The following is a 12,827-nucleotide window of genomic DNA, read 5'->3' on the forward strand; positions in this document are numbered from 1 at the left end:
ACTCTGAAGTGCTTTGGGTTAGAGTACAAGCCAGTCGAAGGGAAAGGGACTTAACAGTGGCAGTCTACTACAGACCTCCCAACCAGGGGGAAGAGCCTGACCAGGAATTCTTGGGTCAGCTCACAGAGGTAGTGAAGGCTAAGGATGTGGTAGTCATGGGGGACCTGAACTTCCCAGACATTTGCTGGGAAGAGCAGTCAGCCAGGTCTGACTGCTCATGTAGGTTCTTGGCCAGAGTGCAGGACCTCCATCTAACCCAAGAGGTGCACAGCCCCACCAGGGGGGACGCCTTGTTGGACCTAGTGCTGGCCATGGGTGATGACCTGGTGAGGGGGCTGCGGGTGCTCAACCACCTGGGCGACAGCGATCATCGCCTGCTGGAATTCACCATCCAGCGCAAGGTGGCAAAGGCATGCAGTAAGGCAGCGGCCCTAGATTTTAGGAGGGCAGATTTCAACAAGCTAAGGAGGATAGTTGGAGAAGCGCTGAGGTCCCGGAGGGGAGGGGAGCCAGGTGTCCAAGGAGAGTGGTCACTTCTTAAGGAGACGATCCTTCAAGCCCAAAGGAAGGTAATCCCAACGAAGATCAAAGGGAGCAGGAGAGCACACAAGCCTCTGTGGCTTACCAAAAGCAGCCGGGAATGTCTCCTTGCTAAAAAGGAGGCTTACACTCAATGGAAGGAAGGGGCCATCACCAGGAAGGGCTATTCTGTAGTTGCTCAGGGATGTAGGGGGGTAGTTAGGAAGGCCAAGGCAGAGATGGAACTGGGACTAACTTCCCAGATTAAGAACAATAAGAAGTCCTTTTTTAAATACATAGGGGGTAAAAAGAAGGTCCCGGGTAACGTGGGGCCCTTGCAGGACGCCATGAGAAACTTGGTCGTCACACCAGACGGCAAATCTAACATGTTTAACGATTTCTTTGCCTCCAACTTCCTAAGCAGGGACCAGAACAGCCACTTCCCTGCTGGGCCCCCCTTCGGCCCTGGGGGAGGCACACTTGGGCCACGGGTTAGCGAGGATTTAGTTAGGGAGCTTCTGGAGGGGTTGGACGTATTCAAGTCAGCCGGCCCGGATGATCTCCACCCTAGAGTTCTAAAGGAACTGGCCGAGGTCATTGCAAGTCCCCTGGCACAGCTTTACGAGCACTCGTGGTGCTCTGGTGAGGTACCGGAGGACTGGAAGAGGGCCAACGTGGTCCCCATCTTCAAAAAAGGCAGGAAGGAGGACCCGGGAAATATAGGCTGGTTAGTCTCACCTCGATCCTAGGCAAGCTGTTCGAGAAAATTATGCTGGCACACATCCAGGAGGGGCCAGCAGGGGACTGCATGCTTAGGGGCAACCAACATGGGTTCATCAGTGGCAGGTCCTGTCAGACCAACCTAGTGGCCTTTTACGATCAGATCACCAGATCGTTAGGCGCAGGGGTAGCAGTGGATATAGTCTTCCTGGACTTCCGGAAGGCTTTTGATACTGACTCTCACCCTGTTCTCATTAAGAAACTGGGGGTCTGTGGTGTAGACACTCACACAGTCAAATGGGTCACCAACTGGCTGGAGGGCCGCACCCAGAGAGTGGTAGTGGATGGGTCCTTCTCAGCCTGGAAGGACGTGGGCAGTGGGGTTCTGCAGGGCTCGGTCCTCGGGCTCGCACTGTTCAACATCTTCATCAGTGATTTGGATGAGGGGGTAAAAAGCACCCTGTTCAAATTTGCTGATGACACTAAGATGTGGGGGGACGTGGGCACACTGGAAGGATGCAACAGGCTACAATCAGACCTAGACAGGTTACAAGGGTGGGCGGACGAGAATAGGATGGGTTTCAACACAGACAAGTGCAAGGTGATGCACCTTGGGAGGAACAACCAGCACCATACCTACAGGCTGGGGAACTCCCCTCTTGTCAGCACGGAGGCGGAAAGGGATCTGGGGGTCATCATTGACTCCAAGATGCACATGGGCCGGCAGTGTGGGGAGGCAGTCAGGAAGGCCAACTGCACCTTGGCATGCATCCACAGATGCATCTCGAGCAGTCCAAGGAGGTGATCCTCCCCCTCTATGCAGCACTGGTCAGGCCGCAGCTGGAGTATTGCGTCCAGTTCTGGGCGCCACACTTCAAGAGGGATGTCGACAGCATGGAGAGGGTCCAGAGGAGGGCCACTCATATGATCAGGGGACAGCAGGGCAGGCCCTATGAGGACAGGCTGCGGGACCTGAACCTGTTCAGCCTCCACAAGAGAAGGCTGAGGGGAGATCTTGTGGCCTGTTATAAACTAGTCAGGGGGGATCAGCAGGCATTGGGGAAGTCACTGTTTCCCCGAGCACCGCCAGGAGTGCCCAGGAATAACAGTCACAAGCTGGCAGAGGGTAGGTTTAGGTTAGATATTAGGAGGCGCAACTTCAGTCAGGGCAGCTAGGGTCTGGAACCAGCTTCCCAGAGAAGTGGTGCTGGCTCCTACCCTGGGGGTGTTTAAGAGGAGGTTAGATGAACATCTTGCTGGGGTCATTTGACCCCAGTATTCTTTCCTGCCATGGCAGGGGGTCGGACTAGATGATCTGCTCAGGTCCCTTCCAACCTAGAAACTACGAAACTATATTTAAGATACAAGGGATGTGCTAAAACCTGTGCTGTCAAGCCCTAATCAGAAATGTAAATCAAACCTCAGTACATGGAATGAGGTGAACTGGACAGATATGCCTCATTATCTTACCTCTTCTTCGCTGCTGTTATCTTCTTTCTCTTTTTCATCTTCTTCCTCTTCTTCAGCTTCACTGCTGGAGCTTTCCTCCTTCAACTCTGTTTTCCAGTTACCAGGAACAGTTCTGTTCTTACGGAATTCAAGGGCGTGATCAAAAGCTGCAAAGAAGCCAGCATTTATTACAACTGAATGGAGGATCAGCTCATCCCACTGTTTTATTACACCAAAATAAAATAATTTGGGGGAAGGAAAGGCAAAAGCAAGAACCCACTACTCCATCCTCAAATTTACAGAATTTCAGTGATGTCCCTTGACAGGCACTCTTTTCTTGCCCCTCTATGCAAGTGTTCAGGCAAGTAAAGTCTGTGGCCTCTGCCACAGACATTCTATAGCAAACTCTTTACATCCATTATCATTTGTGGAACAAGGCATTATTGTAGTATAAATCAGGGGCTCCTTGTACTGGACAATATATGAATAGGGAATTAAAAGACAGTCCCTGTCCTAAAGAGCATTTAATATAGGCCACAGACAGATACACATTTGAAGCACTATGATCCAATTTGGATCACTTCAAATTCAGAGTGCATCGGTGCTATACAGATGCAGGCCCCCCTCAACTGTGCCTCTACCAGAGAATCTCAAAATCATTGTTATAACATGCACCAGTGCTCTGAATTCTAGCTGGGCACTTGAGTGCTGTGGGCAAAGGGCAGTCGCAGTGGTCGCACTGATGGCAGTGCAGCAGGGACTGGCCCAGCAGCACAACTACTGCTATTTTTGCAAGGTGTTCTTCGTTTCCGACGAATTTTTGAAGCCCTTGGACTATTCAAGTGTTTTTTTCAGCCACAAAGGTCTGTACACTCACTCTTTGTAGTGCTTCAAAAGTTAGGGCTGTCCAGGACCTTACCGCTGACAAGAACAACAGGTAGGGACTGGGTGGAGAAAGGTCATAAATAAGTGTGTTTCTTTGTACAGCCTGCTTGCCCACACTATGCCGCTTGTTGAAGAGTCTACAATGCTAAATGTGAGAATACAGATTTTTCAGGACTATCACAAGTTTACCCATGTTATAAGCAGGTTTATGCAGATCCATTGCAAGTAGGCAATCTTCTGGTGAAATATATTAAGTAGGTGCAATTCATTACAAGTTGCTTTGTCTGGTGACCTCACGTTTAACAAGCAACACATAATGGTTTTTTTGGGTTTTTTTAAAGAGTGTACTTCACAACTTCCAGACATCTTCCAGTTCTAAATGTCATTGTGAAAAAGTAGCATCTTGGCACTCTTGCAGGATGCCAAACATGCATTCTTATATGTCTAGGCAATACATATCACTAACTAATAATAATTAAACACCCCTCCCCTACCCCTGGACACACACATACACACACCCCCTATTCCCAAACATAAATGTTTTTTCTTATTCCAAGATTATTCTTACCTGATTTTAACACAGCATCTGGCTTTGGTGAAGTTTCACTGATTTCCCGAACATCTTTTCTTGGGACAGAAACACTAGAGAATTTTAAGAAAGCATTGATAAAGCAAAGGTTTTTAAAAGAAAGAACATATTTTTGAAAGATAAAATTTAAGAACATATTTTTGAAAGATAAAAGTTTATTATGGGACGATGATGTCAAAGAATACACAACAGCTATTCAACATAAATATGTATAATCTGAAATGAACTTGAATGACTACATAAATAAACCACCATTGATAAGGAAAGTATTGAGACAATACCTTGCTCAGCAAATGTTACGACTAGTTAAATAAAATGTATACTTTGTGCATTATTAATAAACAGAGTGAAAAAAAGTCTGCCATCTTGCATAGTTTGGGTAAACCATGAGTATCTATCCATTTGCATATTAAGGAAAATATATTCGTACTAATTAGTACCTTTATAGCTAATAGTATTATTTTGGAAAATTACAGAAGCACATGTTAATTTAGTGAATTAACAAAAACCTTACATCAAGGAAACCAATAATAAAAACCCCCCAAATATTCTCAGTGGAAAAGACTGCAGAATTAGAAACAATACATTTTATTAGTTAGTTGTACTGTGGTTGTATCCAGAGACCAAATACCAACTAATGCTACACTGTGCTTTTACTCTTCTTAAGTAACATGTGCCAATGTGTTTCAATCAGTTATTGTGAAGCAATCTCTGAAATCATATTCTAGAGTTAAGGAGGAAACTAAACTATGATGAAACTGTTCCAGATTTCAACATCCCTCTGCAAAGAAATTCTGCCAACCTGAATCGAGAAGTAGAAATATCCACAGTATTTTTAATCAGACCTAAAATCTGTCATAAGAGGAAGAAAATGAATCCATTACTATTGGCAGAGCTTCTCCCTTTCTGATATGCAGCTAAGAGTTCATAATGCCTTTGAAAGCCAGACACTATCTAATTTTCTATTTTTAGTTTACTCTCTTCCTCTTTGCTAATCAATATTAAGTTACTTTCTTATAAGAAAAGATGGTCATATACAATCCTGTTCTATACTACTGTAGAAAATATATGCCTCAAATAAGAAACAGATTGTTACAGACCTTGTCTTTTGAGTATGGACAGAGGTAACAACTGAAGTGTTTCAAATAGAGATGCGCTAATATATTGGCCGCATATCAGATCGGCATCAGTAAAAGGAAAATTAACATTATTGGCAATTGGCTTTTTTTGGCCAGTGCAGCTGATAATATCAATGATAAATGCAGCGTACACGCAAGCAGCTGCAGCGTACACACAGCCAAGACTGCAGCCAGGCAGCTTGAAAGCAACCTCCTGCCGGTAAAGCTGTGAGGGAGAAGGGATAGGATGTGGGGATGGGGGTGCAGATCAAGGTCCCCATGGTGAGGGAGGGAGTGGGGCAGGGGCCAGAGCAGGTGCTGCCCAGCCAGGGCAGTCAATGTATAGGAGTAGGACAGAACTGCAGGTGGCTCATCTAAGTCACCCCTCCCAGCACCAATGCCACCCACCCTGAGTGCAGCCCCAGCCCAGCCCCCACCACCAAAAAGAGGCCAGCGCAGCCCCTGGCCCCAAGCCCACAGCCCACCCTAACCCCATGCACAAATCCAAGGTGCACATGCCTCCCATGCCTTCCCCAGGGGTATGTGCAGTGGAGAGCCACCCGCTCCCTCCCCCATGCCCCCCAGACAAGCCACCTGTGGCTCCATCCCGCTCCCGCACATTCACTGCCCTGTCTGGGCAGTGCCCGCTCCTGCTCCACTCCCTCTCTCACCGTGGAGGCCCCAATCTGCTCCTTACCCCCCTCCCCCCGGCCACACCCCATCTCCCCCCACAGATTTACTGGCTGGACGCTGCTCTCGAAGCTGCAGTGTTGCATTCCCGTACATCGGCTATTGGATGGTATGGGTCGATATGGTTGGTTAATAATTGGCCATTGGCACTGGCCTAGAAGATCTTTATCAGTGCACCCCTAGTTTCAAGCACCTTTGAAATAGTTTAAAGGGCCAGATGGACAAACATATGTGCCCTTGGAAACTTTCCAAAAAGCATGTTCCATTTAAAATTTTTCAGAAATTACAGGCATACCTCGGAGATATTGCAGGTCGGTTCCAGACCACCGCAATAAAGTGAATATCACAATAAAGCGAGTCACACGCATTTTTTGGTTTCCCAGTGCATATAACAGTTATGTTTACACTATACGGTAGTCTATTAAGTGTGCAATAGCATTATGTCTAAAAAACAATGTACATACCTTAATTAAAAAATACTTTATTGCTAAAAAATGCTAACCATCATCTGAGCCGAATGGCGCCGATGGAAAAATGGCGCCGACAGACTTGCTCGACGCAGGGTTGCCACAAACCTTCAATTTGTAAAAGTGCAATATCTGCGAAGCGCAATAAAACGAAGTGCAATAAAACGAGGTATGCCAGTACTTATTTTCAGAGCCGCTTCTTACTTCTTCCCTAGTGTCTCTGGAACTACAAAACCTTCTCTAAAACAAGACTCTGTCTTTTAACCAAAGCAGCAAGACTCTAAAACTGTTTTCCAAAGCCAACAGCAGCTCAGTTCTTGTCCGCAATACCGTATAGCCAACTGATAACAAGGTAATTTAAAATGACAACAATCCAGATGGATGCCATAGGACACCCCATGACAACTGAGAATAAGGGTACTATGTATGTGATCTACTTTCAAATTTTCTAAACCTTAGAAAAGTATTGAGTAAGGCTGGTGTAATAATGAAAAGTGCTTTATCTGCTATAGCCCTTACTTTGTAGAAGTGAATATTTTTTTCAACTGAGAATTTGTATGTTTCTACTCACAATTTGCCATCCTTAAAAGAACGGACTAAAATATTGTCCTTTTTCACTGCAATATCGTCACTACAATCTGGACAAACCACCTGCAAAAAGATTACAAAGACAATGTAAAAAAAAAACGTATAGAACATTTATAACAATTTTAGGGATGGCTTAGAGGTTAATCGAGCTAGGTGCTGACCTTCCTTAAGTCCAAATGACTTCAGTGAGAGCTAAGATTGCTGAACAGCTCTCAGGATTTTACCTTTAGGGACCACTCCTACAAATAATCTCTCAGGAGATTACTGTTTCATGTGTATAAATATTAAAAGGATTAGAACTGTAGTAAGATATTTTTTATAGTGGAATCTAATCATAAGATAGGTTCTTCTTACCAATATGTTTATTCACTGGGGGGGGGGGTTTCCCTACAACTAATACACTGAGCATCTATGACAAACTTTTAGACATACATTAAATAAAAAACCCAGTGAAAACATAAATATAACAGAAATTAATTAGCCACTAGTCCTAAAGCAGGGCTCAGCAACCTTTTGCAAATATGGGCCTCAGCTTACAACTCAGCCAGCACACTGACTCATTCCCCTCTGGTCAAACCCAGCAAGGGTGAGCAGAGGCTGCAGAAAGGAACAGCAGCCCTCCATGTAGACTCTAGCAGCAGGCTGGAGAAGATGGAGGCCACTGGTGCACCATTAGCAAACCAGACCCTGGATCAAATGGCTGGGGAACTGGCACATCCTTAGTAAAATGCTGACCAGATCCAACCCCTTTGCAGGCCAGATACAGCCTGCAGGCCATGGACTGCTGACCCTTCTACTCAAGCATAAACAACCAGCTCTCTCCAAACCTTGTTTCTTTATATGCAAAGGCTGACACTCACAAAACACCCTAAAAGCAGACAAACTTTGGCCTGTATGGGTCTGGTAAGGCAGAAGAATTCCCAAATGTATCTGGCCCTGTTAATCACCACCTCTCTCATACCAAAGAGTGACCACCCTAGAAAAGTGTAGAGGGAAAGACAGTCTCTGAAGCAGACAGAGCTAAGGCCACTTTGGATTTAACTGGTTAAAAAGCGAACCCATAAGTCAATTTGGTAACAAACAGACAGCCAACCCACGACAAAGAGCATGAGTTTCATAGTTAGCAGGGTCGGAAGGGACCTGAGCAGATCATCAAGTCCAACCCCCTGCCATGGCAGGAAAGAGTACTGGGGTTAAATGACCCCAGCAAGGTAATTGTCTAGCCTTGTCTTACAGACCCCCAGGGTAGGAGCCAACACCACTTCACTTGGAAGTTGGTTCCAGATCCTAGCACCCTCCTGATGTCTAATCTGAATTTACCATCTGCTAGCTTGTGATTGTTATTTCTAGTCACTCCTGGTAGTGCTTGGGGGAAACAGGGACTCCCCCAGTGCCTGCTGGTCCCTTCCGATTAAAAACTATTAGTTTTTAACAGGCCACTAGATCCCCCCCAGGCTTCTCTTGTGGAGGCTGAACAGGTTCAGGTCCCGGATCGTCTCCTCGCCTGCCCTGCTGCCCCCGATCATGCGGGTGGCCCTCCTCTGGATCCTCTCCACGTTGTCCACATCCCTCTTGAAGTGCGGCGCCCACAACTGGACACAGTACTCCAGCTGCAGCCTGACCAGTGCCACACAGAGGGGGAAGATCACCTCCTTGGACCTGCTCAAGATGCATCAGTGAATGCATGACAAGGTGCAGTTGGCCTTCCTGACTGCATCCCCACACTGCCGGCCCATGTTCATCTTGGCATCACAAGATCCTTTTCTGCCTCTGTACTGATGAGAAGGGAGTTCCCCAGCCTGTAGGTATGGTGCTGGTTTTTCCTCCCCAGGTGTATCACCTTGCACTTGTCAGTGTTGAATCCCATCCTATTCTCGTCCATCCACCCCTGTAACCTGTCTAGGTCCACTTGAAAACTTTTCCTTCCTTCTAGCGTGCCCACATCCACCCACATCTTAGTGTCGTCAGCAAATCTGAACAGGGTGCTTTTTACCACCTCGTCCAAGTCACTGATGAAGATGTTGAACAGTGCGGGCCCGAGGACTGAGCCCTGCGGAACCCCACTGCCCACATGCCTCCAGGTCAAAAATCCATCCACCACCACTCTCTGGGTGCAGCCCTCCAGCCAGTGGGCGACCCATTTGACTGTGTAGGTGCCCCTGCTGTGCTGCTCTGGGACGGGGCAGGAAGCTGCAACTGGGCAGCTCCTGAACCAACACACAGGGTTCCAGCTCCAGGCTGCTTCCACTGGGGCAGAAGTCACACAGCTGTAGCTTCCTCCCAACCTGACTGGGCTTCTGCTGCCCAGCATACATCCCCATGGCTTCACCACACTGCCTGCTGCCCACAGAAGTCTGGCAAGGGCAGGAGTAGAAGGAGGTGGTGCTAGAAGCTAGGGTAGCTGAGCAGTACCTGAGCAGCAGCAGCCACACCAGGAGCAGCCTCACTGGGAAGCTGTGCACAATGGCCAGGGCGGGCAGCAACACAGGGCAGGCTGCCCTGGGTGGGGCTCAGCCCCATGCAGAGTGCCACCGGCCAGATCCAATCAATTGGTGGGTGCCTGCCTGTGGACCAGAACCAATCAGTTGGAGGGCTAGATGGCCGTACTGTATTTTAACCACCCCTGTCTTAGACACTTGAGGATGGAGAAGGCTCATCTGGCTTTTAACTTGCTACCGAATTAATCGAGCAGCAGCCAGGAGTCTAACCAGACCCTAGAACTGCAAAACTGGTCAGTCAGTGGTAGGTGCTTACCCTCATTCAGGAGAATGAAGACACAGCTCCAGGGACAAATCTACAGGAGTAGAGAGGAAGAGCAGAACCCCACTTTCAGACCATGCCATGGAAGCAGCAGCCACGGATTTTTTTTAAGTCACCAAATCAGGTAAGAATCCTCTCCTCCTCCCTGCTCAGAAGCCCATCCCTTCCATTTCCCTTTGCTGGGAGTGCAGAATTGCAGCCATCCTTGCAGCACCGGTCACTGTTACTGCACTGTCCTTTTTAAAATTCTGGATCCACCTATGCACATGTCCAACCTATTTCAGTGATTTATCTGTACCATCTCAACTGTATCTGAATGAGGTCTCAGGCCCTGGACAGATATAACCTTCAGAGGGTGAGCAGACAGATGTACGTGCTGAAGCCCTGCAAAAGTGACCAAAATGTTTCTAAAATAACTAGGGGAACAAACAACAACTATTTGGAAGCACTTCATTCTGAAGTGCTTCCCATTACATCTGCAAACTCCACTGAGTGCAACAGAGGGCTGCTCAGTACGCCTGTGTAAATAAGAAAGTATTCTATTTGAATTCAGGTTCAGCTGATCTGGAGGACCAGGGCCATCCCTAGGGGGTTGCGAGTCAGGGCGACCGCCCTAGGCAGCAGTGGCACAGAACTGGGCAGAGTGCCAGCTCCGCATCCAGCTGCTTGCTACATCCCCCCATCCCCTGCCAACGCAGCTTCTTCAGGTGCAGGATCCGAGTGGTGGCGGGCCCCGCATGGGCTGATTTGCCTCAGGCCCTGCACCCTGCTCAGGTCACTTCTGTGGGGGTCAGTGATTTGTTTTGAAAATTCAGATCACTGTCTGAATTGATTTGACCGAATCATCTTGGGAAGATTTAGCACCGATATGGAGAGATTCGGTGACTTGGATTGGCAGGGGAGAACCGTGGCAGAAGCCTCCATGGCTGCCGTGCCTGGTCCCATCCTCGTCCCAGCACTTAAAAAAAGACCTGTACTCACTGGCTGCAGCAGCAGCTATCAGAGGCCTCTGGGCACTCGTGGCAGACCGCCATCGTGCAGCGCAGGGCAGTGGAGGGCAAGCAGTGCAGTTGTTCCCCCTGCCTGGCACCCCCGCAGCAGCTGCCCCCATGACACGGGTGCAGCGTGGTTCAGCAGGGCGCCGCGTGCTGTCTGAAAGCTGGGGACACTGGGGCTGAGTGCTGCCAGGCTCTGGCTGAAATGTGGAACCACCCCAGTTCCCAGGCAAATTGAGCCAGGTGGGGAATAAAAAAAAATTGAGCTGGGGGCTGGGGAAATGTTCAGGTCCCTGAACATTCTTCCAGTTCCCTGAGCACCGGGATGATGCAGGATGACAGCAGGCTGTTGCTGCCAGCTCATGATGGTGGCGGCTCCGGGCTATTTCCCCAGCCAGCAGCAGCAGCAGCCTGCTGAAACCCCATGCACAGATCCTGGAGCTGTGCCCCCTGGGAAGAGCTGGGGGAATGATCAGCAAGCTGGGGAATTGAACTGGGAGCTCCAGCTGACAGGTGGATCCACCCCAGCTCCCAGACAGCACGTAGCACCCTGCTGAGCTAATCTGCACTCACGCCATGGGGTGCCAGGTGGGGATGGTGATCCCCAGTACCCCCCGGCTGAACAAGGGGGGTCTGCAATGAGTGGCCAGAGGCCCTAATTTCCACTGCTGCAGCTGTGAGTGTAGGCTTTTTTTTTTTTTTTAAATCAATTGCCCAGACTAGGCTGGGCCTGGCAGGGGATGAGGCCAGGCAGCACAGCCATGGGGGCTTCTCCTGTGGCTTCTCCAGCTGTGCCTGCCTCTGCCCTGAGGTGGGGAGCCACAGGGGCTCTGCCCTGCTGCTGCTTGCCCAGTGCATACGGGGTTGGGGCACGATATAGGCGCTGCTCACCCTGGATGGCAGCAGGGCAGAGCCCCAGCTCCCAGCACTGTTGTGCCCACATCCTGCATGCCACCCCCTCCCCCAAGTAACACGCTCCCTGCCCTGGCTGGACAGCTTGTCCCAGCCCCAGGCCCTCCCCTCCCCCAACCCCAACAGACTTACCAGCTGCCTGTTTAGTCTATGGTCAAGTCTCCTAATTGGACAGGAACTGTTTTCAGAGTTAAGGTTTACATAGTGCCCTGAGTATGCATAGCATAGCATTACAGAACCAACAGTGCATTTAAGCTTTGTGTCCAGACAACACATTATGATACCAAGCTGAGTATATGGGTAAAGATATGCTGGAATTCGCATTGTTTAGCATGGTACATGAGGGAGCATGATCTAATTTGCTCACAAGCATGCAAAATGGTCATTCTGACTAAAACAATTCATCATGTACAGCTAACTTGGTATTTTAATAGGAGATGATCTTTTGGAGTGGGGAGAAGGGAAGAGAGAGAACCCATAAGCATTTTTAAAAAGAGCTTAAGTAAATGTACTAGGGCTTAACTGCTCTGCTATTGTGTCATATAATTTCATGCATTTGATGTTCTACTTTCTTACAGTCTTACCTTAGGAAAGGTCACACAGTAGTACAGCACATGTAAAATTTAAGCTCTATATCAGAGGGCAAGAATGATCTTTTCATTATGTCAGATTAATTCCAAAGAACCTGAATCTTTCCCATATAACCAAATATCATCTAATCAGGACATTCTACAGCTGTCAAATCTGCATTTCCTCCAAGACTTACGTTTTCCCTCTTCATACCTTAATACAAAGGGATTCTTTCTGTCAACCCTCCCCCACATCTATATATGTTTCTCCAGATACCAACTGGCACAGGTGTCACTGTAGAAACTGGTTTAAACACAATCCAGATGCATTACAGACAGACCCTTAAAATTAGAAAGGGTAGCATATGGTGTCATCTCAGAGCAACACAGCTTTTGGTAAAGGAATCTCTTCTGCCTAGGCTAAAGTGGCAGAAAACTTTGAAAATAGCCTGTGCAAACCAAGGGTGTTGCACAAAAGTTTTCATCTTCCCCTGTGAAACAGAACAGAGCTTATTTTATCAAAGATTTCTGCCTGGGCCCACACTGTTTAGTAAATGGAGACAACA

General features: G+C 48.1%; 1 protein-coding gene across 3 annotated transcripts in view; it reads right to left on the bottom strand.

The window, feature by feature from the left end:
• ARID4B (AT-rich interaction domain 4B) overlaps positions 1-12,827 on the bottom strand; it is a 150,289-nt gene that overhangs the window by 65,048 nt on the left and 72,414 nt on the right. For all 3 annotated transcript variants that reach the window (XM_090044428.1, XM_090044420.1, XM_090044411.1), the window contains exons 9-11: positions 7,009-7,088; positions 4,142-4,215; positions 2,710-2,855 (exon numbers count right to left, since the gene is read on the bottom strand). In XM_090044428.1, the coding sequence (XP_089900554.1) occupies positions 2,710-2,855; positions 4,142-4,215; positions 7,009-7,088 (300 nt within the window). The remainder of the gene's footprint in view (positions 1-2,709; positions 2,856-4,141; positions 4,216-7,008; positions 7,089-12,827) is intronic.

This window comes from Crocodylus siamensis, chromosome 1 (assembly GCF_052110815.1).
Source record: "Crocodylus siamensis isolate JL-2025a chromosome 1, ASM5211081v1, whole genome shotgun sequence".
NCBI lineage: Eukaryota > Metazoa > Chordata > Crocodylia > Crocodylidae > Crocodylus > Crocodylus siamensis.